At 38.5% G+C, this 25167-nt stretch overlaps 1 protein-coding gene across 1 annotated transcript in view; it reads left to right on the plus strand.

Moving 5' to 3' along the window:
- The window catches only part of GPR128 (G protein-coupled receptor 128), a 62473-nt gene that overhangs the window by 2337 nt on the left and 34969 nt on the right, over positions 1-25167 (plus strand). The window contains exons 2-4 of the mRNA XM_010841957.1: positions 17809-17922; positions 19269-19373; positions 23029-23141. Of these exons, the coding sequence (XP_010840259.1) occupies positions 17809-17922; positions 19269-19373; positions 23029-23141 (332 nt within the window). The remainder of the gene's footprint in view (positions 1-17808; positions 17923-19268; positions 19374-23028; positions 23142-25167) is intronic.

The following is a 25167-nucleotide window of genomic DNA, read 5'->3' on the forward strand; positions in this document are numbered from 1 at the left end:
AAACTATAGCCTTGACTAGACGGACCTTTGTTGGCAAAGTAATGTCTCTGCTTTTGAATATGCTTTCTAGGTTGGTCATAACTTTCCTTCCAAGGAGTAAGCGTCTTTTAATTTCATGGCTGCAATCACCATCTGCCGTAAAACAAGGACCAAAGTACAAAAACACTACAAGAACAGGACAAGACTGAGGATAGAAAGTAAATAAAAATCAAATGAGTTGCTAAAAACAAATACAAAACATATCCCTGTGTTTCCTGAGGACTATGCCAAAAATGCATAATAAGTAACATAGATCCAAGTAACATAATAACAGAGAACTCATGTTTAACAATAAAAGCATACCAGCTCTTCAGAAAAGACAAACATTTCCTTGCTCTAGCAGATTTTTTTTTAAGAAGGCTTTTTATGTAAGGGACATCCCTCAGTTTTGGGTAAACCTAGTGGAAAAGAAGGAAATGGCAACCCACTCCAGTGTTTTTGCCTGGAGAATCCCATGGACAGAGAAGCCTGGTAGGCTTCAGTCCATGGGGTCACACAGAGTCGGACACGACTGAAGCGACTTAGCAGCAGCAGCAGCAGTGGAAAAGAAGGGGGTTCTCATCTAAAGACAAAGATTGAAATACTGGTACTGTTTGCTGTTACTGTTTTGCCTTGTACACAATGGTTGGACATGGCCTTAGTTAGGAAGTTCTGGTTCCTCCACTTCACTCCTTTCCTTTCCACTTCTCTGCCACCGCTTTCTATCCTGTCCCATTCTATCTCATGGAAGTATCGAATGCTCTCACTCTTGTCCCTTTACTGGGTATAGAGATGAATTGTTGTTTTTGTTATTTTAAATTTTTGGCTGCATTGGATCGTCATTGTGATGTTCGAGCTTAGTTACCCTGCAGCACGTGGGATCTTACTTCCCCGGCCAGGGATTGAACCAATGTATCCTGCATTGCAAGGTGGATTCTTAACCACTGGACCGCCAGGGAAATCCCAAGGTGAATTGTTATTAAACTTATTTTTTTAAGGGGAGCGTCTTGGATATCTCTGAGAAACTGATGAAAACTATGAATGCCTTCCCTAGAAAAAATAAACATATACATACAATTTGGGGTAAATTAATTTTATCACATTCAAAATTTATTTTCAATATAAACAGAATATATTTCCATGGTTTATGTTTAATATAATGTTTAGGCAATTATGTCTCTCTCATTTTTATTTTTCATGAAGAAGTAATGGCCTCTGTGTGAAAAAGTAGAAAAAAATTTAAATTCTGCTGTAAGTAAATTTCAATTAGGAGTTGCTGTTGCTTGGTTATAGAATGAACTTTAATGTATGTATTTCACTATTATAAAACTTACAGTTATTTTTTTTTACTGTAGTATGCTGAAAACTTCACATACCTTCTCTCAGTTAATTCTAACAAGTATCTTTGAGGGAGTTTTTTTTTTTAATATCCATGTTAAAGATACTTGGCTTTCATTTTGCTGTTGTTATTTAGTTGCTAAGTCATGTCCAACTCTTTTGCAACCACATGGACTGTAACCCACCAGGCTCCTCTGTCCATGGAATTTCCTAGGGAAGAATACTGGAGTAGGTAGCCATCTCCTTCTCCAGAGGATTTTCCGAGCCCCGGGATTAAACCCAAGTCTCCTGCTTGGCAGGTGGATTCTTTACCACTGAGCCACCTGGAAAGCCCTGGCTTTCATTTCACTCAAGTACATATTTGCTCAAGAGACAAACTTGATAATAAATCAAACTCAGGTGACTGTTTGTAGAGGACAGACTCCATATGGGGGTTAAAAAAAAAAGTCCAGTATGGAGGAAATTGGGTTTTAGGCAGCTATACTTTCATTTAGTTTTAATCTTGCTGTTGTACACTTCTGTTCTGCTCCTTTTCCAATCTCCCTTCTTGCTTCCTCATATAATCGCTTTTTAAATCAAGAAAATAATTCCTATGAAAGGGAAGGGCTTTTTTGAGGAAGAAATTTTCTTATGTAATTGGCTGATGGGCACGCATTGTTTTAACATCAGGATTGAAAGCGAAAGTGGCTCAGTCGTGTCCGACTCTTTGCAATCCCATGGACTGTCCATGGAATTCTCTAGGGCAGAATACTGGAGTGGGTAGCCTTTCCTGTCTCCAGGGGATCTTCCTGACCCAGGAATTGAACCAGGGTCTCCTGCATTGCAGGCGGATTCTTTACCAACTGAGCTATCAGGGAAGCTGATCCCATTTTACAAGTCACTTTTTTAAATTAAGAGACCAGAACTTTGGTTTAGTGAATTTTTCCTTGATTTTTGAATTCTGAATTTAACCTCACCCATGGGTTTTTGATTACACATATTATTGAAGAACATCTGTTGTATAACATGGTGACTAAGAGTGTGTACATAATAGTTGTCGAAAAATTACATGAGTAGGGGAAAAAAGTTGTGCAGCCAGACTGCCTGGTTTTTACTAAGTAAACTGGAGCCAGTTTCAACATTTCTGTACCTCCATTCTATTAATTGTATTATAAATATAATAAACATATAAACCCCATCTTATAGGGCTGTTATGAGGATTAGTTAATACATTTACAATTTAAAGATGATATCTAGTACACTGTAGGTACTCAAATTTTTCATGTATGTATTTTTAGATAATTTAGTGCAGTTTTCTCCACTCCCAGATATGTACCTTGAATAGATGCCCTTGATCTAGTTTGGACCTTTGGATTGAAACTCAGCTTATCAAGCTGGAGCTGCAGTAAGTTTAATCATAAATTTCAGCTGACTAGCTCAAATAGAAACAGAAACAGTTCTAAGAACTGCCATATCTCCCTGCTCTTGTTTTTCAATATTTACACTTCACTAGACCATAGGGGCAGAGAAGGCAATGGCACCCCACTCCAGTACTCTTGCCTGGAAAATCCCATGGATGGAGGAGCCTGGAAGGCTGCAGTCCATGGGGTCGCTGAGGGTCGGACACGACTGAGCGACTTCACTTTCACTTTTCACTTTCATGCATCGGAGAAGGAAATGGCAACCCACTCCAGAGTTCTTGCCTGGAGAATCCCAGGGCCGGGGGAGCCTGGTGGGCTGCTGTCTATGGGGTCGCACAGAGTCGGACACGACTGAAGTGACTTAGCAGCAGCAGCAGACCATAGGAGAAATTTTTATTCAATCATTTAACTAGTTTATTGGAATATGTAACCAGGTAGTTAATGTTGAACAAATTTCACCTTAAAGGCTATACTTTTTGTGTATTATTTAAGTTTTTTAGTTTTTTTTCCCCACTGTGGAGTAAGCTTTCATAAACATTGTCCTCTCATTTAAGAATAAACTTTATCTTCACCCAAATATTTCAAATTCCTGGTCTGGGACAAACGACAGATCCCTGGATTTTTAAATCCCTAAAGACTCTGAGCTAGACACTAGAGTTTTCCTGATGGAATTTCTTTGACTAATAAATAAAAGATATTTTTATTTCCCCACTTAATCAAACTAGACATTTCAAAATAGATTCTAATTTTGTCTAGTTTAGGAGAAGAAATTGAATTCATATTTTCCATTTGGAATTTTAAGTATTTTTTGCTACTTTTCAAAGCAGCATGAAATGTGTCACATATGTCCAGTATTTAATTTTCCATAATGTGCATTAAGGTATAAAAATAGGGCTAGAATTTCTGGAAGTATTACTTATCACAATTTAAAAGAATGTAAGGAAATGTTATTATCTCACTGGAGTTATAAAAGAAAATGAGAAAAGAAAAATACCACTATTAAGTAGTATTCTTTTTTATTTAATAATTTTCCTTATTTTATTTTTGGCTGTGTAGGGTCTTCATTGCTGGCTGGGCTTTTCTCTAGTTGCAGTGCCTGGGTTTCTCAGTGCAGTGGCTTCTCTTCTTGTGCAGCGCGGGCTCTAGGGCATGCAGGTTTCAGTAGACGCAGCACTTGGACTCAGTAGTTACGGGTCTTGGGCTCTAGAGCACGATCTCAATAATTGTGGCATATGGGCTTAGTTGCCCGGTAGTATATGGGACTTTCCTGGACCAGGGTCCAACCTATGTCTCCTGCATTGCAGGTGGATTCTTTACTGCTAAGCCACCTGGGAAGCCCAACCCTGTGCCTATATCAAATAACACAGATTCATAATATATAAAACAAAACAGGCAAGCTTATTCAGATAAATTTACAATTAGGTTGGTTGAAAGTAATGCTTTCCTGTTAGAAACTGACAGATGAAGTAGAGAAAATGAATAAAGGTTCATAAATTTGAAAACTATATCTAACAAACTGGACAGTAGATTTTACATATTTGAATTGCCAGGAAAAAAAGGTTAATTTATTATTTTCAGAAGAAAGTCTTACTGAGTACCAAAGAATCAATTTCATAGATTATGTTTTGTGACTACAATGCAATACAATTAGAAGGTAACGTATAAACTGACCAAGAAAATTCAAATAAATGTTGAAAAAACTGTTTTAAATGATGCAAAGAAGAAATCAAATGAAAATTACAAAATACTCAGAACTTCAGTGGAGGCACTCTCTATAACAACTGTGTGCACAGCTAAAAATATAGTTGGAATCAAACATTAAATATTAATTAACATGTGAGCAATCTAGAAAGATGGTATAGAAGAACCTGTCAACAGGGTGAGAATAGAGAGGCAGACAATAGAACACAAATTAAAAAACGCTTACTCCTTGGAAGGAAAGTTATGACCAACCTAGACAGCATATTAAAAAGCAGAGACACTACTTTGTCAACAACGATCCATCTAGTCAAGGCTATGGTTTTTCCAGTGGTCATGTATGGATGTGAGAGTTGGACTATAAAGGAAGCTGAGCACAGAAGAATTGATGCTTTTGAACTGTGGTGTTGGAGAAGACGCTTGAGAGTTCCTTGGACTGCAAGGAGATCCAACCAGTCCATCCTAAAGGAAATCAGTCCTGGGTGTTCATTGGAAGGACTGATGTTGAAGTTGAAACTCCAATATTTTGGCCACCTGATGCAAAAAGCTAAGTCATTGGAAAAGACTCTGATGCTGGGAAAGATTGAAGGCAGGAGGAGAAGGGGATGACAGAGGATGAGATGGTTGGATGGCATCACCAACTCAATGGACATGAGTTTGAGTAAACTCTGGGAGTTGGTGATGGACAGAGAGGCCTGGCGTGCTGTAATCCACGGGGTCACAAAGAGTTGGACACAACTGAGTGACTGAACTAAGCTGAATTGAACTGATGAAGACACAGAAGATGTAGGAGAGGGTGGGACAAATTGAGAGAGTAGCATTGACATATATACTACCACGTGTAAAATAGCTAGTGGGAAGCTGCTGCATAACACACGGAGCTCGGAGCTGGGCTTGGTGCTCTGTGTGACCTAGAGGGATAGGATGGGGAGGGGTGGGAGGGAGCCTCAACATGGAGGGGAATGTATGTCTATATACAGCTGATTCACATTGTTCTATAGGAGAAACAACATTGTAAAGCAATTATATTCCAATAAAATAAAAATACAGTTAGAATGACATAGCTTTAGGTATATATTAAAAATCAAGACAGTGAAATAATAAGCATTCTAACTTTAGAAGTTAAAAAAAGAGTAAATTCTAAACTATGTTACGCAGTAATGAAAATAAGAACAAATTAATAGAATGGAAATCAAAGAAACAAGAGCTGAGATCAACAAAACCAGAAGCTAGTTTTCCGGAAAGATAAATTAAAAAAAAAAATATATATATATATATATATTTCCGGCGAGATTCCTTAAGACTAGTTCTAACCCTTGCACGCCTCGTCAGCTTCCGGGCCCTCAGAATCCCTGCCCCGCGTCTGGGACTGTGCCTCCCTTTCTCGTCATCCACTCTGGGGCCAACCATGCTGCTCCGGCTCCCCTGACTGTGAGGGGAGGCTGTTCACAGTGTGGTGTGAGAAGAGCTTGCCGGTGTGGCCTGGAGTGTCCGCCTGTGTGAGCGCAAGGCTGCCTGAATGTGGGGCAGGACGGACAGAAGGCAAGGAGGGACAGCTGCCAGCCACTGCCCTTCTGAGGTAGGGCTCCGAGGAACCCACGGTTTCTAAATTCAGACCTGGATTTTCAGGTCCTTATGAAGGTATTTTATCACGGCGTTAGAGGTTTCCTTTTCCTTTTGTATAAATGGTAGGTAGGTCTTCATTGTACTTTGTCCCAGACCTCACATAGGCTTGTGTTGCTGGCGAAAATACAAATTAGTACCACTCCTGTGGCGAGATGATAATTACTTTCAAGATGCGAATGTGTACTCTTTGGCTCAGTAATTTCATGTCTGGAAATTGATTCTACAAATGGATTTGTACAACGGGTGAAGTAAAATGTGTAGAATGCAATTTTGAAGCAACAACTGAAAACAACGAAAGTGCCATCGATAAGGGGTTAAGTAAGTTAGGACACAATCAGATAATGGAATATAATGCAACTGTAAAGGAAGATGTGGAAGTTCTCTGAACCACGTGAAAAGATTTTGACATTCATTAAGCGTAAGAGCAAGCTACAGAAAACGGGGGAAAAAAATAAGACTATAGATTCATATTTGCTTATCCTTGTGAAAAGAAAGATTGGAAAAAAAAGTAGAAATTACTTGTGTATATTTGTGGATGGGGATAAGTGTTATTTTTATATTTCAACTCTGAAATATTACCTAATAAAATATATATTAAAATAAGACAGTGATTTCAAAAAAAACACAGAAACTAGTGAGGAAACTCATAAGCAAATACCATGGAAAACCTTATCCTACTTTGGTAGGATACTTTGGTCAAGTGGCAGTTTTCTTAAAGAAATGTAAATGACTAAAATTTACTCCAAAATGAAGAGACGAAACAAGAATAGAACTGTAACCATTAAAAGTTATTAGGTTTTTTTTAAATTAAGAAATTACATGCGAATGCTACATACTGACTATCTTAGATATATTTATAATATAAACTGTGACAGGGAAGATAATTTCAGAATAGTGTTATATGTAGGTGCGGGTGAAGAAATATTAATATAAAGGAACTCAAAGGGTTTCAGCTCTTTCTATAAAGTTTCATTGCTCATACACAATCCATGGAATTCTCCGGGCCAGAATAGTGGAGTGGATAACCTTTCCCTTTTCCAGGGGATCTTCCCAACCAGGGATCAAACCCAGGCCTCCCACATTGCAGGCGGATTCTTTACCAGCTGAACCACAGGGAAGTCCAAGAATACTGGAGTGGGAAGTCTATCCCTTCTCTAGGAGATCTTCCCGACCCAGGAATCAAACCAGGGTCTCCTCCATTGCAGGCGGATTCTTTACCGACTAAGCTATCAGGGAAGCCCTAATGTCTGAAGCAAATCTGAGAGAAAGTTACTCTTTTAAACCAGGATATGGTAGCTGGAGATGTCTTGTTATTTCCTATACCTTGCATATTTTAAATATTTTATAATTTAAAAAGTTTTTCACATTTCCTTGGTTACACAGAAGTTTTTCACATAACAGTTACAGTTAAATTTCTCTTGCTAGATTGTAAGCTGTTTGAGACCAGAATCCATATCTCTTTAAAAAAAAAAAAACTAATTATTTTTATTATTTTTTATTTTTAATTTATTTATTTTAATTGGAGGCTAATTACTTTATAATATTGTAGTGGTTTTTAGAGCAGTTTTAGGTTTACGGAAAAATTAAGCAGAAAGTACAGAGAATTCCCATTTACTGTCTCTCTCTCTCATCACCTGTCCCCCTCTATAGTTTCCCTTATTAATATCTTACACTGATGTGTTGCTTTTGTTTCAATAGACAAGCCAATGTTGACACATGATTATTAATATATAGGTTACATTATGGTTCACTCTTCTGTTATAGTGTTGTGTGGATTTTGACAAATACATAATGACAGATAGTCACTGTTACAGGATCATACAGAATAGTTTACTGCCCTGAAAATCCAGTTCATTTCACCTATTCATCCTACCCTCCCTTCCCCAACCCCTGATTTCTTTACTGTCTCTGTAGTTTTGGCTTTTCCAGAATGATATATTTGAAATCATACTGTATGTAGACTGGCTCCTTTCACTTAGCTAAACATGTTTAATATTCCTCCATATCTTTTGTGGGCTTCATAGATCATTCCTTTTTATGGCTAAATAATATGCCATTGTATGGATATTCTACAGGTGTTATTTTTTTTTAATCTATTCATGAAGGTCATCTAATTTGCTTCCAGTTTTAGGTGATTATATATACCATTGTTATAAACATTCAGGTGCTGCTTTTTGTGTGGGGACAAGTTTACACTTATTTGGGTGAATGCCTAGGAGCATCCTAAAGTTTGCAATATATATTTATGATTAATCTAAATTCACTTTCTAGTAATAATATATAGTCCCATGAGTAATGCCACCACCTTATAGCAGATCTTCCCAATTCCTCATTCTCTTTCTTTATAACATTTCTTGTTATTCATTTCATTTGTCCATAAGCTTTAATCATCTCATGTATCATTATTATTATTATTTTGAACAAACTGTTATCAGATCGATTAAGAATAAAAAAAAAAAAACTGAAAGACTTATTTTACCTTCATTTATTCCTTCTCTAATTCTCTTCTTATGTAGATCTGAGTTTCTGACCTGTATCATTTCCTTCTTTCTGAATAAATTTCCTTTAACATTTCTTGCAAGGTAAGTCTTCTGGTGATGAACTCCCTAAATTTTTCTGTCTGAGAATGTCTTTCTTCTTTACTTTTAAAGGATAATTATTTGGATGCAGAATATTTTGTTGTTTTCATTCAGCACTAAATATTTAACTCTACTCGTTTTTTGCTTGCATGATTTCTGAGGAGAGTTCCAGTATAGCTTTTATACTTGTTGCTTTATAGGTATTTTTCTCCCTTTTGACTTCTTCTGAAATGATCTTTTTGTCTTTGATTTTTTGCTGTTTGAATAGGAGGTGCCTAAGTATAGGGTTTTGTTTTATTTTTAACTTTTATCTGAGTTAGTGTGTTCTCTGACTCTGAGACTGCTGATTCTGTGATTTGGTGTCTGTCATTTATTTTGGAATAGTCTCAGCCATCAAAACTTAAAATGTCTTTTCAGTTCTTTTTGCTCTTTCCTCTACTTCTGTTGGACTTCCCTTATAGCTCACTCGGTAAAGAATCTGTTTGCAATGCAGGAGACCTGGGTTCAATTCTTGGGTTGGGAAGATTTCCCTGGAGAAGGAAATGGCAACCCACTCCAGCATTCTTGCCTGGAGAATCCCATGAACAGACCAGCCTGGCAGGCCAGTCCATGGGGTTGCAAAGTCAGAGATGACTTAGCGACTAAACCACCACCACTCCTTCTCCTATTCCCGTTATATATATGTTATACTTTTTGTCCCATAGTTCTTAGATATTCTATTTTTCACAGTTTTTTTTTTTTTCCTCTTTTTAGTTTGGGAAGCTTCTACTGAATTCTTCAAGCGCACTGATTCTTATCAGTCTACTGATGAACCCAGCAAAGGAATTCTTCATTTCTGTCAGTGTTTTTTGATTACAGCATTTCTTTTTGATTCTTGCTTAGAATTTCCATTTATCTGATTATAGTACCTCCTTGTTCTTAAAGTTTGCCCATTTTTTCATTAAAGCTCTTAGTATATTAATAATAATTATCTTTAATTCCTGGTCTGATAATTCCAGAATCTCTGCTGTCTATAAATCTGGTTCTGATGGTTGGCTTGTCCCTTCAGTCATTTTTTGCCTATCAGCATGCCCTGTAATTTTTAGTTGAGAATCTGACATGATGTATTAGGTAAAAGAGATTGAGGTGCCTTTAATGTGAGGTTTTATGTTAGGCTGTGTTTTCTATTTATAGTAGCTGTAGGTGTTCCTTGCCAGTCAGTCTTCCCACCACTACTTCCCACCCTTTAGGCAAACACTGTTCTGATTGTATCACCGTAGATTAATTGTTATCCTTGAACTTCAAAAAAGAACCATATAAGATTTACTCTTTTATGTCTGAATACTCTTGTTAACATGTTTTTAAGATTCATTGATGTTGTATATCTTTTTATTACTAAACAATGAATAGTCTATTATATGGATATACTATAATTCATTTATTCAGTCTGCTGTTGATGGTGGTTTCCTTTTTTTTTTTCCCTTTTGACTACAATAAATAAAACTTCCGAGTGATTTCCCTGGCAGTCTGGTGGTTAGGATTACATGGGGCTTGGGATGATCCTTGGTCAGGCAACTAAAATCCTACAAGCCACAGTGTGGCCAAAAAATAAAAAAAATTTTAAAAACCTGAAAACTTCTGAGATTGGATTCCCTGGGAAACAAATTCTGAGTTGAAGGTTTTAGTTTTACTATATTAAAAATTTCAACAGGTGGTGTAGGGATCAGTACTCATGGGGAATGACAGGCAGGATAGGGTGAAAGAAGAAACTGAACTGCAACACAGTGGGAGCTGGGCTGGCCCTTCAGAGTTGCCCTCTGTGTATTAGCTATCTTGCAGCAGAAGAAATCACCCCGAAACCTAGTGGCTTAAAGCCACAATTATTTATTATCTGTCAGAATTCAGAATTTGGAAGCAGCCTGCCTATGTAGTTCTGGATTAGGATGTCTCATAAAGTTGCCCTCAGATGGTGGCTGGAGCTGGGGTCACCTAAATGCTTCTCCACCCATGTGCAGTGCCTGGGCTGGGAAGACTCAGAAAGTTGAAACAGCTGAAGCTCCTCCAGCTTTCCTGTGTCTGTGTAGTTCCCCACTTGATATCTCCAGCATGGAAGCTTCAGAGTAGCCAGGCTTCTTACATGTATCCTATAGGCTCAAGGCTTCTAAAGCATCTCCCTCTGAGTGAGAAGGAGCTAGGTGGAGGCCAAACCACCTTTTATGATCCCATCTGGAAGTCACACAGCACATTTCTCACACTGTATTAGTCAAGACAGATACAAAATTCCTCTGGATCCAAGGAGAGACCATAAACCTGCTTATCGATGGAGAAGTGTCATCATTACAAGAAGAGTGAATGAGATAGAACATGTAGTACAGCTGTCTTTGGAAAATACTTTCTTTGAGGCATTGAGGCTGGGGAATGAGACTTTATTCCCTAGCATTGACTAGTCATGGCATGTGTCATAAGGCTCTTGTATGAGCTGATTCTCTTCAGTTGAGGGCAATTCCTAGAAAAGGATTCAGCTGTTTTCTTAGTTGTCAACATCCCTCAAAGCTGGGGGTAGCTCAGTCAGTAAAGAATCTGCCTGCAGTGCAGGAGATCCGGGTTCAATCCCTTGGTTGGGAACATCCCCTGGATGAAGGAAATGACAACCCACTCCAGTATCCTTGCCTGGAAAATCTCATGGACAAAGGAGCCTGGTGGGCTGTAGTCCATGGGGTCGCAATGAGTAGGGCACGACTGATTGACTAACACTTAGTTACTTAACTTACTCAAAGCTGGAGGAGTGAGTGCTTCAATCCTAAAGGTGGCATATGATTGACTGCATTTACTGCAGGTGTTAGAAACATTCTAGTCTCTTTGTGGACATATATTTCCTTTATTTTGCATATTTATGTAGGCATGGAATTTCTCATCATATGTATGTGTATCTTTATTGAGCTTCATGTTAGTACCAAACAGCTTTCCAAAATGGTCGTACCATCTGAAATTCTTAGCAGCAGTTTGCTAGAGTTCCAGTTGTTTCACATCCTTAACATTTGGCATCATCCTTTTGTAATTTTAGCCATTCTAGTTGGGTGTGAGATGATATTTCACTGCGGTTTTACTTTGCATTTCTCTGATGACTAATATGCTGATCATTTTCATGTAATTAGTGCCCTTCCGTATATCTTCTTTTATGAAGTATGTATTCAAGCCTTTTACCCATTTAAAAAAGTGGGTTGTTTGTGTTACTAATAATGTGTACTGTCTACAATTTACAGTCCTAATTTATAGTTATAGCAACACTTTCTTTGACAGAGAAGTACTGCAAATATTTTCTCCCAGTCTGTAGCTTCTATTTTTATTATCTTAATGGTGTGTTTTGATGAGCAGTATTTTAAGTACAGTTTATCAATATTTTTTTCTTTTATGTTTAGTGCTTTTTACATCTTCTTTAAATAAAAATCTTTGTCCTAAAGTTGTGGAGATATTCATCTCCTGTTTTCCCAGGGAAGCTTTGTAGTTTTAGCTTTTGTGTCTCAGGTCCATCTCGTATTGTGTTTTTTTATTTTTTTTTAAATTTTATTTTATTTTTCAACTTTACATAATTGTATTAGTTTTGCCAAATATCAAAATGAATCCGCCACAGGTATACATGTGTTCCCCATCCTGAACCCTCCTCCCTCCTCCCTCCCCATACCCTCCCTCTGGGTCGTCCCAGTGCATTAGCCCCAAGCATCCAGTATCGTGCATCGAACCTGGACTGGCAACTCGTTTCATACATGATATTTTACATGTTTCAATGCCATTTTCCCAAATCTTCTCACCCTCTCCCTCTCCCACAGAGTCCATAAGACTGTTCTATACATCAGTGTCTCTTTTGCTGTCTCGTACACAGGGTTATTGTTACAATCTTTCTAAATTCCATATATATGCGTTAGTATACTGTATTGGTGTTTTTCTTTCTGGCTTACTTCACTCTGTATAATAGGCTCCAGTTTTTTTAAAATATTAATTTTTATTTATTTTCAGCTGTGCTGGCTCTTCATTGCTGTTCAGGCTTTTCTCTGGTTGCAGCGAGCTGGGGCTGCTCTGTCGTTGTGGTGCGTGGGCTTCACACTGTGGTAGCTTCCCTCGCTGTGGAGCACAGGTTCTAGAGCTCGCAGGCTTCGATCATTGTGGCTCCCTGGCTCTAGAACACAAGCTCAGTAGCTGCGGTGCGTGGGCTTAGCTGCTCTGCAGCATGTGGGATCTTCCTGGATCAGGGATGGAACTTGTGTCTCCTGCATTGGCAGGCGAATTGTTTACCACCAAGCCGCCAGGGAAGCCCTGACATTTGAGCGTGGTATATTATCCAGTTAGTCTAGCGCTATTTGTTGAAACATTTTTCCTTTTCCAACCAAATTGCCTTGGAATCTTTTCAAAGAATCAACCAACTATATATATTTTATCGATTTCTAAACTGTTTATTCTATTTCAATGGTGTGTTTGGCTGGTTTTATGATGATCTCATAATGTTTTGATTGCTATAGCTGTATAATAAATCATAAAATTAGTAATGTCAGTGATCCAACTCTTTGTTTTGTTGTTTTAATTTTTTTTGGACTTTAGTTGATTTACAGTGTTGTGTTAGTTTCAGACATACAGCCAAGTGAATCAGTTATATACAAATATCCACTTTTTTTTTTAAAGATTCTTTTCCCATATAGGCCATTACAGAGTATTGAGTACAGTTCCCTGTTTGTTTTGGCTTTTCCAGGTCTTTTACATTTCCATAATATTAAAAAAAATTTTATTTGACTGCACTGGATCTTAGTTGCTACATGTGGGATCCAGATTCCCTGACCAGGGATCGAACCCAGGCCCCCTGCATTGGGAGTGCAGAGTCTTAACTACTGGACCACCTGGGAAGCCCTCCATAACATCTTGAGATCAGTTTGTCACTTTCTACAAAAAAAAGTTCTTTTGTTTTAGATTTTGGCTTTATCAATTTGAGGACAATAGACTCTTGAACAACTATGAGTATTTGACACATACATGGTCTATATTTCCACTTATTTAGATATTTTTAAAATACAATTTTATTTGTTTGTTTCTTGGCTTTTCTGGGTCTTTGTTGCTGCATGAGCAACACTCGCGTTGCACTCTAGTTGCAGTGAGCTGGGGCTAACTCTCTGGTTGTGATGCATGGGTTTCTCATTGTGGTGGCTTCTCTTGTTGCTGAGCATGGGCTCTAGAGAGTGTGGGCTCAGTAGTTGTGGCCCACGGGCTTAGTTGTTCCATAGCATGTGGGATCTTCCCAGACCACGGGTGGAACCCATGTCTCCTACATTGGCAGGTGGATTCTTTACTATTAAGCCACCAGGGAGGCCCCTTATTTAGACCCTTTAAAATTTCTTTCAGTACTGATGTCTTGCACACATTTTGTTAAATTTATTTCCAAAAATTGTATGAGTTTTAAGCTAATTTGAATGAAGATGATTTAATAATTTTATTTTCCAATTATTTAATGCTGCTGCCAAGTCGCTTCAGTCGTGTCTGACTCTGTGTGACCCCAGAGACGACAGCCCACCAGGCTCCCCCGTCCCTGGGATTCTCCAGGCAAGAACATTGGAGTGGATTGCCATTTCCTTCTCTACATTTAATGCTAGCATGTGGAAATAAATATAACTTCATTTATTTTTTTTTGCTTTTTTAATATAAATTTATTTATTTTAATTGGAGGTTAATTACTTTACAATATTGTATTGGTTTTGCCATACATCAACATGAATCTGCCACAGGTGTACACGTGTTCCCCATCCTGAACCCCACTCCCACCTCCCTCCCCATGTCATCCCTCTGGGTCATCCCAGTGCACCAGCCCCTAGCATCCTGTATCATGCATCGAACCTGGACTGGTGATTCATTTCACATATGATATTATACATGTTTCAATGCCATTCTCCCAAATCATCCCACCCTTGCCCTCTCCCACAGAGTCCAAAAGACTGTTCTATACATCTGTGTCTCTTGCTGTCTCTCATACAGGGTTATCATTACCATCTTTCTAAATTCAATATATATGCATTAGTATCCTGTATTGGTGTTTTTCTCTCTGGCTTACTTCACTCTGTATAATAGGCTCCAGTTTCATCCACCTCATTGGAACTGATTCAAATGCATTCTTTTTAATGGCTGAGTAATACCCCGTTGTGTATATGTACCACAGCTTTCTTATCCATTCGTCTGCTGATGGACATCTAGGTTGCTTCCATGTCCTGGCTATTATAAACAGGGCTGCGATGAACACTGGGGTACACGTGTCTCTTTCAATTCTGGTTTCCTCGGTGTGTATGCCCAGCAGTGGGATTGCTTATTCTAGTAGTGTTTCTTTTTGAGACACCTTAGGATTTTATATGTATTTGATGATATCATCTGCAACAGAAGACAATTCTACTTCTCCCTTTCTTTATGGTTTTTATTCCTTTTTCATACTCATATCACTGGTCAGCATCTTCAGCACAATGTTGAATAAAAGTGGTTATAGCAGTTATATTAAACTATTTCTGTCAATCTCAGGGGTGAAAGTATTCAATGTGCAGGCATGCTCAGGTGTGTCCTGCTGCGACCCTAAGGACTGCAGCCCTCCAGGCTCTTCTGTCCAGATTTTCCAGGCAAGAATACTGGAGTGGATTGTTATTTCTTAGTCCAAGGGATCTTCCTGACCCAGGAATCAAACCTTCATCTCCTGCATTGCCAGGAGGATTCTTCACCATTGGTCCACCCAGAAAGTCCAAAAAGCATCTAATATTACACTATTAAGTATGATGTTAGAGGCAGGTTCTTCATAGATGATTGTTTTATCAGTTTGAAGAAGTTCCCTTTTATTCCTTATTTGCTGAGAGGTTAAAAAAATATGTCAGGTGTTTTTTGCCACCTTTATTGAAATGATTTTTGAATTTATGATTATTGAAATGACTATATTGTCTTCCCCCTCTGTTCTATCACATAGTGAATTAAATAATTGATTTTCTACTGTTAAACCAACTTTGCACTCCTGGTATAAATCTCACTTTGTCATGATGGATTGTCACTTTTATATACTGCTGGATTTGATTTGCTACTTTTCAAAAAGGTTTTGGCATCTGTATAAATGAAGTTTGCTGCTGCTACTGCTAAGTCACTTCAGTCATGTCCGACTCTGTGCGACCCCATAGACCGCAGCCCACCAGGCTCTCTCGTCCCTGGGATTCTCCAGGCAAGAACACTGGAGTGGGTTGCCATTTCCTTCTCCAATGGATGAAAGTGAAAAGTCAAAGTGAAGTCGCTCAGTCGTCTCCTACCCTCAGCAACCCCATGGACTGCAGCCTTCCAGGCTCCTCCATCCATGGGATTTTCCAGGCAAGAGTACTGGAGTGGGGTGCCATCGCCTTCTCCGATAAATGAAGTTTATCGGTCTGTAATTTTTTTTCCTTTAAGGTGTTTTTGTCAGATTTTGGTATCAGGGTTATCCTGGCTTTATAATATCATTTGGGAAGTTTCTCCCTTTCTCTATTTTCCAAAAGAATTTGTATAAGATGGGTATTATTTCTACCCTAACTCAGCAGTAAAACTGTCCGGACTGGTGGTTGGATGCTTTCAGGATTTTCTCCTTATTTTTGAGTTTTAGCAGTTTTACCACGATGTGTCTAAATGTGGTTTCCCCCGTGTTTATTTTGCTTGTGGCTTTACTGAATTTCTTGGATCAAGTTTAAGAAGTTTCGACCATTATTCCTTCAGATATTTATCTGCTCTATTCCTTCTCATGTCCCTTTCTGGGACTGTATTTGCTTATAGGTTAGACTTCTTGATATTTTCCCACATGTCCTAGAAACTCTGTTTATTTTTTAAAATATATGTTTTCTTCAGATTTGAGGGGAATTTACAGCCAGACTTCGTGTCTCCCTTTTATATAGCTCCTTCCTTTCTGGGCTATCTCCCTTCAATTTCCAGTTGTGTGGTAACCCCAGATCTTCATACTTTCACCCATTAAGATTGTAGCTTTCTGCTGGTGTTTCAGCCACTCCTGCTATACAGACTGGGTAGTGCCCTTAGCAGGGGAACTCTATAAACTTGCCATAGACTTCAGTTTCTCTCTGTTTTTTATTGCTGTCCAATGTCCTCAGTTACTTATTTTAAAATTTTTGTCCAGAGTTTTAAACTATCACCTGTAGGGTGATTAATATGGTACCATCGACTCCATCATTATTGGACCAGAACTCTGCCTCCTGTATTCTTAAGCTTGGTTAATTTGTTCACCATCCACCCTGTCTTTTGGTTTAGAGTCCCAGTGTCCTCAGCTCAAAATAACCAGTCACTAGATCCAAATCCTGTCTCAGGAGTGCTCCTGAGTTGATTGATCCCTAACTTCCTTAGAGCCACTGTTTTAGATCAGGTTCTCATTTAGCTGGTCTCCTTTGCCTCCCAGCCTCAGTCATTTCCCATACTGCTTGAGGTGTCTTCCTAAAAAACTTTCCTTATGATGTTACTCCCTTGTTTTAAGACCTCCCCCGCCCCAGCCCCTTGCCCCAGGCTCCTGCAGGATAAACTCTTTTTGGCTTGGTCTATAAAGCTGCTCACAGTGCCACTTATGTTCTGCTGCTGATCCACGAAGAACCAATGCTCCTGATGTGTTAGGCTTTTCTCTGTACTTGGACACATTAGAACTTTCCATGTTTTTGAATTTTTTGTTCTTTGTATCCTGCCTACGTTTTATCTGACTTTTCTAGATTTAGTCTTAAAACCTGATACTAACATCCGCTCTTCTCTGGAATAGTTACCAGTCTTTCCTGGATGGTCTGCCTCTGTTTTCATCTCTCTTCTGAGTTCTTATAGCACTTGTAAATCTGCATTGACATGTTTTGACTATATCTATCTAATCTATTGACATAACCTCCTGTTTCCTTCAGTAGATTCAAATCTCCTTGGACAGGGTGTTATATCTTTGAAATATGGGGGTTTTTTTTTGGTATCCATAGCATCTAGTAAGCATTGTATATCCTGTGTAAATTCTGTTTTTTTTTTTTTTGATCATATTACAAAGAATATTTTTCAGCAGTGGTCTTCAAACATAGTGATTTTACATATAGAAATCAAAGGCCACAGACCCCAAAAAGGAAACTAATCAGCCAGTTCATACACTATTCTGTTATTTATTGTTTCTTTAGGAACAGTTACCTCTACGTCAAGCACCCCTATAGAGTTCTGCAAGAATGGTGGAACCCGGCAAAATGGCAGATGCATTTGTCCAGAAGAGTGGAAAGGACTGAGATGTACAATCAGTAAGTTACTTGGGATAATACTAGGGTGTGAGATTTAGGTGAATCTTACGTTTCTAAGGACAGCAGCAAAGCTTCTCGAAGTTCCTGTCAATTGCCATAGTAACAATGGGCATAATGATCACGAATTTAAGATGTGTTTATTAGCTGAAGAGTAAAAACTGAGTTTTCTTGTGCTATTTACCTGTATGTTCAGTACACTGCCTTTATTTTCCAACTGTCAAGTTTCTCTGTAAAACTAATGGTTGCTCTTCTTTCTGACTGCAGTGTCTACTATAGGGCAATGGGTAATATGGTTTTCCCAGGTCCTTTCAAATGGTAATATGCCATGTTGCTGCTGCTGCTGCTGCTGCTAAGTCGCTTCAGTCGTGTCCTACTCTGTGCGACCCCATAGACGGCAGCCTACCAGGCCCCACTGTCCCTGGGATTCTCCAGGCAAGAACACTGGAGTGGGTTGCCATTTTCTTCTCCAGTGCATGAAAGTGAGAAGTGAAAGGGAAGTCGCTTAGTCGTGTCCGACTCTTAGCGACCCCATGGACTGCAGCCCACCAGGCTCCTCCATCCATGGGATTTTCCAGGCAAGAGTACTGGAGTAGGGTGCCTTTGCCTTCTCCGAATATGCCATGTTACATCATTTCAAATATCATAATTCTAACATATTTAACTTTTCTGAAGTCAAGATGCATCTACTTGTCCAAATATCTACTTAGGTGAAGTTTTTGTTTTTTCTATCTTTCTCTTGGAGAGATATTATTAAATCAGTGGCTTGACTTCACTCAATGGTATCTCAGAATCAAAGTTAAAAGCACTTCTTGATCTGCAGTGTGCTTCCCAGCACTCTATACACTTCATGCTGCCTGCTAAGGATTCAGAGCCTTAGAACTCACTCCTATAATTTACAACATTCTGAACAGCCCGGGTACCCCACAGAAACCCATGCCTTTGGCTGTTTGCTTTAACCTCCACCCTCGATCCCTTTGCCACTGTAGGCTCTATATCTTTGATTTTCAAGGTTCCAACTAATGTAATACACTATCCTTTCTGATGTGTTAGTGATCACATCCTACCTATACTGAGTTATATATTGTGCACATTTTAACTGAACCTGTTATATAATGTACTAGTTACTGTAATGGTAGTAACTTAAGTAGATAAGAAAATATGAGGTTGCTGGGTGGTCAGTGAGGCCTAAAAGCCTTCTGTTACCCTTCAAATTACACTCTATAGGATTTGAACTTTGGCTTTAGTCTGGTTTGAAATTCAGAAAGAAAAATGATGAAAATTAATAATGAAAAATTCTTGATGATGATGAATTTATGATTGAAAAATATTTTTTCTTTCCATTACAGTTAATTTCTGTGAAAACAGTACGTATGGGAGGTTTACTTTTAACAGAATTCCCGTGGGAAGATATGGATCTTCCTTGCAAGTATGTGATAAGAGCACTCTAAATGGTATGTGCTTTCCCAAGCATCTCCTCTGTCTAGGCATATGAATTGCGCCACGGGATCATACCTATCATCTCTCCAACTAATTTTAGATCCCTGAAAGAGGCATCAGGGAAGATTTTGTTGAAGGCATTGGCTCCCTTTCATGATGCCAGTGTTCAGAGTTTTGGGTGTTAACACATAATTCCAATTTTCCTAAAAACTAAAATATAGATCAGTAGTAAATTCCTTTTAATTCTTCTTCAATTGATTTATTCTTGAGGCCCCCTCCATCTCCTGGAGTTTGACCAAGTTGAGATCTGTTCTCTCAGTTACATAATTTATCTCAATTTTAAAGATTAGCTAGACTGTGGATTTATACCATATCTACTTTGAGACTTCATCTTTCTAGGTAGAAATGCAGTTGAGTCTGTCCAGTTAGTAGTCCTTCACCTATTTGAATATTTTAGTTTTTCATCTTGGAATATTCTCTAGCTTCAGCATACCTTTCCTGAAGTGTAACAATGTTTTTTGCATAAAAGCTTTCCAAGAATAAAGGAGCAAATGATATTTTTTATTTCTGATATGCATTCTGATGATATCCAGGATTTTGATGACATATGTGATTTTAATGCCAGATTGGGTAATATCTTCTAAGAGTAGCCCTTTAAATTCATGGACTCCTTTCCTGACAGCTTAGAGCCCACTGTGCCATGTGATTTCCCTAAATGTTTTAACAGCTCTTAGTTAGTATTGATTTTTATCTGACCAGTCCCCTTGCCTCTCATACCTTCCTGTGGGTCATCATTCACTTCCTGCAGAACCGGATATCTCAGTAACTAACTCTAGCTTTTTTATGCAAGTGTTTGATTGAACTTCTGCCAATAATGAAACTGAGAAAATGTTCACATTTTATTTAGATATTTATTTCTATATGTGTCAAGTACTCTTTGAAGCACTAAATAAATTACATGTATTGCTCCTTCCAATGCCTTTCTTTGCTTTATTCTAAGAGATTATTGAGACCAGCTTTCCATTTGCCGAATCTAAATTGCCTCTGCCCACATATATTACACTTATTCAAGTATTCATTATTCTGTTCTTTACATAGTTATTTCTAGCTTCTTGATAAGAGCTCAGAGGTAAAAGAGGAGCTTCAATTATATTGGTCCTTACTTCCAGTGATATGTCAATAGATACATAATGTCTTAATTTTTATGTTTTTTATGTCTTAAATATTTCATTATAATTTACAAAAGAGATGTGGCTACAAAAAATAACTGTGCTATTGAACTGGGAAGAGTAAAAATATCAGTTATATACCCATCAAGGGATATCACAATTGCTTGAAATATATTACATTTTTTGAACAAGAGAATCACCACCTTTCACTTGGTTATGTATTTTTCTTTCCTTAGTAATTAGTATGAAAATGTTTGTTACACTTATCTTTGAATTTCAGATTGAGCCCATAAAATAATTTAAATATATAGATTTCTAGGAAGGGAGGATCAAGAGGGAGGGGACATATGTATACCTATGGCTGATTAATGTTGATGTATGGCAGAAACTGACAAAATATTGTAAAGCAATTATCCTTCAATTAAAAATAAATAAATTTTAAAAAACGATATAGATGTCAACAATTGGTAAATTTGCTTTTAGTATTATATTAATAATTACTTCTAATTAATTTGGCTTTATAAAATACTTTTAATGATTCTGAGTGGATAGATTCATACTTGTAAGTAATATAGAGGAAAAGATGCATTTGAACTATGGCCACATAAAAAATAATATCCTACATAAATGTTTAAAATTTTCATTATGCCATAGAGTAGAAGTGGAGTGATCATATAAGAGTGAATTTAACCTTCTGCTTTAAGTGTTATAGGAGCAACCTCTAGTTTTTGTGTTTCTAGTGGTTGCCCCTTAAGCAGCTACCCAAAGCTGTCCTGAGAAGAGTTCACCTACTGATCAGCTGTCCCACTAATGACAACTGGCAGTGATTTTATCTATTTACAGCCTCTTAAGTACTAGCCAGAGGAGGACGTTGAGATGCCGAGGCTCAGGTGATAATCCTAGGAAATAAACCTGATGATTTATTGAGAGCCAGTAACATACTCTGTAGACGCTGCAAAAACTGTGGAACTCTTTGCCTTTCACGTGTTACCCAGATTTGGGTGAAGAAGGAAAGAGCACTATAGAATTCAGTATCTATATAGTCCATGGAATTCTCCAGGCCAGAATACTGTACTGAGTATCCTTTCCCTTCTCCAGGGGATCTTCCTACCTAGGGATCAAACCCAGGTCTCTCACATTGCAGGTGGATTCTCTACCAGCTGAGCCACAGGGGAAGCCCAACAATACTGGAATGGGTAGCCTATCCCCTCTCCAGCGGATCTTCCCAACCCAGGAATCGAACCAGGGTCTCCTGCATTGCAGTCGGATTCATTACCAACTGAGCTATCAGGGAAGCCCATATAGTTCAATCTCTAGGAGGAATTTTTCACATTGTTTCTGGTCTTTCAGACTAGTATGCTCTGTCATATCCAATTCAATGCCCTTATGTCCCTTGTTTTTGGAAGGCAAACCTTCCTTGCAGACTTCAAAGGAAGAAAATAGTTGACTGATCTTTTGAATTCCAGATTTAAAAATCTAGACAAGTGGTATCTGCCTGAAATATTCATGCAGTGACTGGCTGATTCACTTTTCCCTTGCTGTGTATCAAAATATCCCAAACTTACTGCCTGACAACAATAAAGATATAAGCTCCTCATAGTCCTGTGGGTTGACTGTGGCAGCTGGATTGTGCTGGAAGGTTTAAGATGATCTTATTCACATGAGGCTTTGGTGCTGCCTGTTGGCTGGAGGTCTTCAGGTCTCTTTCACATGGCCTTTCACCTCCAGTAGATTAGACCTGCTTCCTTACATGATGGTCTCAGAACAGTGTTCCAGGAAGGCGAAGACCTAAAGTTCAAGTCTTCCTGATGATCTAGGTTTTGGAAATCAAACAATGTTATTTCTACCACATTTTGTTGATCAAAGCAAGATTCAGGAAATGGAGGAACAGACTTCACTTCTTGATGGGAGGAGCAGTAAAATCATATTGTGAAGGGGTTATGTACTGGAGTAGGTGGTTGCTTCGATTTTTCCAAGTATTCTTTATTTCTTCTTTTCTTTAAAATTGAAGTATAGTTGATTAACAATATTGTGTTAGTTTCATATATATAGAAAAGTGATTCATATATATATATATATATATATATATATATATATATGTGGGCAGGGGGGCTTCTGTGGTGGCTCAGATGGTAAAGAATCCGTCTGCAATGAGGGAGAACTGGGTTCAATCCCTGGGTTGGGAAGATCCCTGGAGAAGGGAAAGGCTACCCATTCCAGTATTCTTGCCTGGAGAATTCCATGGACAGAGGAGCCTTGCGTGCTGCAGTCCATGGGATCACAAAGAGTTGGACATGACTGAGCAACTAAGAATATGTGTATGTGTATTCTTTTTTTGTTTGTTTCTTTTCCATTGTAGGTTATTACAAGACATTGAATATAGTTTCCAGTGCTAAACAATAAACCTGGGTTTTTTAAAATCTATTTTACATATGGAAGTATGTACTTGTTAATCCCATAATCATAATTTATCCTTCCCTGCTTCTTCTTTTTATTAAAGCGGGCAATCCGTTGGCAGTTCGGCAGTGCAGTCTTAATGAAAATGGAGAGATAGAATTACAAAATGTGATGATAGGAAATTGTAATCAAACTCTGGAAACCTTGGAAAATCAGGTAGGCTATATGTTCCATGAGATGGGCAATGGGGAAAAGTTCAGACTGTACATACTCTCTGTTCTTCAGATACTTGATGCGAAATTAATGCTTTCAAAACTCTCAGACTAGAAATAGCAAAGACTATTAACTAAAACCATCCTTATATTTTAAAGTTGATATCCATTTGTGAAAACGGACAGTTGGACATGTTTGTTTGGCAAAGGTCAGCAAATGATAATTTATATCATATTTTATTTTTTAGAACTATTTCAGTATTTTAAATAGCTGCATTTTACATTTGATATATATTATAAAGAAAACGAAAATATGTCTTTTCTCACTTTACTTTTGGTATTGTACATTTTTTAATAAAATTTTATTTTTTAGCACCAAAAGCATTTTATATTGGGGTATAGCCAATTAACAATGTTGTGGTAGTTTCAGGTCAACTGTGAAGGGACTCAGCAATACATATACATGTATCCATTCTCCCCCAAACCCTGTTACCATCCAGGCTGGCACATAACATTGAGCAGAGTTCCATGTGCTATACAATAGGTTCTTGTTGATTATCCATTTTAAATATAGCAGTGTGTACAAGACATTCCCTAAATCCTTAACTATTTTTTAAATGGCCTCATATGTTTGACCACTGAAGTTTTGACTGAAAATAGATACCTAACATTTGATACCAAAAGGAAGGTATTTTATGGTCTCTTGGATCAGAATAAAGAGAAACAAACTATGATCAAAACCCCTTTGAAACAGGAAGTTCAGAACCTGATGCTGGTCTCAGGGGCTGTATTCATGAGCAGGTGAAGTGGGAAATATAATTATTCTTTAATGCAAATTAGATTATTTTGACTAAGGATATACTCAAATGCAAATGCAAGGAATTGTTAGTACCTGGGATTGAGCAAGGGGAGGAAGAAGAAATTTATATGTATGTGTTCCTCTTGGCACTAGGCATGTTACATGTGTTATCTCATTTAGTCCTTACATAACCTGTAGCTCAAACGATAAAGAACCTGCTTGCCATGCAGGAGACCAGGGTTCGATCCCTGGGTTGGGAAGTTCCTCTGGAGAAGGGAATGGCAATCCACTCCAGTATTCTTGCCTGGAGAATTCCATGGACAGAGAAGCCTGGTGGGCTGCAGTCCATGGGGTCACAAAGAGTCGGACATGACTGAGCAACTAACACACACACAACCTCTGTGAGTTATATTTTCATTCTCATATTATAGATTATTCTAGCTAATCACACTTACATGTTATTGAGTACTAACTGCATGCTAAATACTGTGCTGAACATTTTATGTGTGTTATTTTAATTTTAAAAGTGACTATGCTGCTGCTGAGTCACTTCAGTCATGTCCGACTCTGTGCGACCCCATAGACGGCAGCCCACAGGCTCCACCGTCCCTGGGATTCTCCAGGCAAGAACACTGGAGTGGGTTGCCATTTCATTCTCCAGTGCATGAAAGTGAAAAGTGAAAGTGAAGTCGCTCAGTCGTGTCTGACCCTCAGTGACCCCATGGACTGCAGCCTACCAGGCTCCTCCATCCATGGGATTTTCCAGGCAAGAGTACTGGAGTGGGGTGCCATTGCTTTCTCCGAAAAGTGACTATATAGATCAGCATTGATGTGTTCATTCTATAGATGAGGAAACGGTCTCTGAGAGTGTCCTATTTTGCTCAGTGAACCACAGCCAAAAAGTGATGGAGCCAGTCTTTAAAGTCCACACTGTACCACACTGGCTCCCTAATCTCAGTTGGGCAAGGGAGTGGGTGAAGATGAGGGTAGAGTGTGGAGATGGCTGCCAACCACATAGATTGTGTGGCTCAGACAGTAAGGAATCTGTCTGCAATGCAAAAGATGCGGGTTCGATTCCTGGGTTGGGAAGATCCTGTGGAGGAGGGCATGGCAACCCACTCCAGTATTCTTGCCTGGAGAATCCCATGGACAGAGGAGCCTGGTGGGCTGCAGTCCATGGGGTCACACAGAGTCAGACATGACTGAGTGACTAACATTTGCACTTTCACAT

Source organism: Bison bison, unplaced genomic scaffold (assembly GCF_000754665.1).
Source record: "Bison bison bison isolate TAMUID 2011002044 unplaced genomic scaffold, Bison_UMD1.0 scf7180017864168, whole genome shotgun sequence".
Classification (NCBI taxonomy): domain Eukaryota; kingdom Metazoa; phylum Chordata; class Mammalia; order Artiodactyla; family Bovidae; genus Bison; species Bison bison.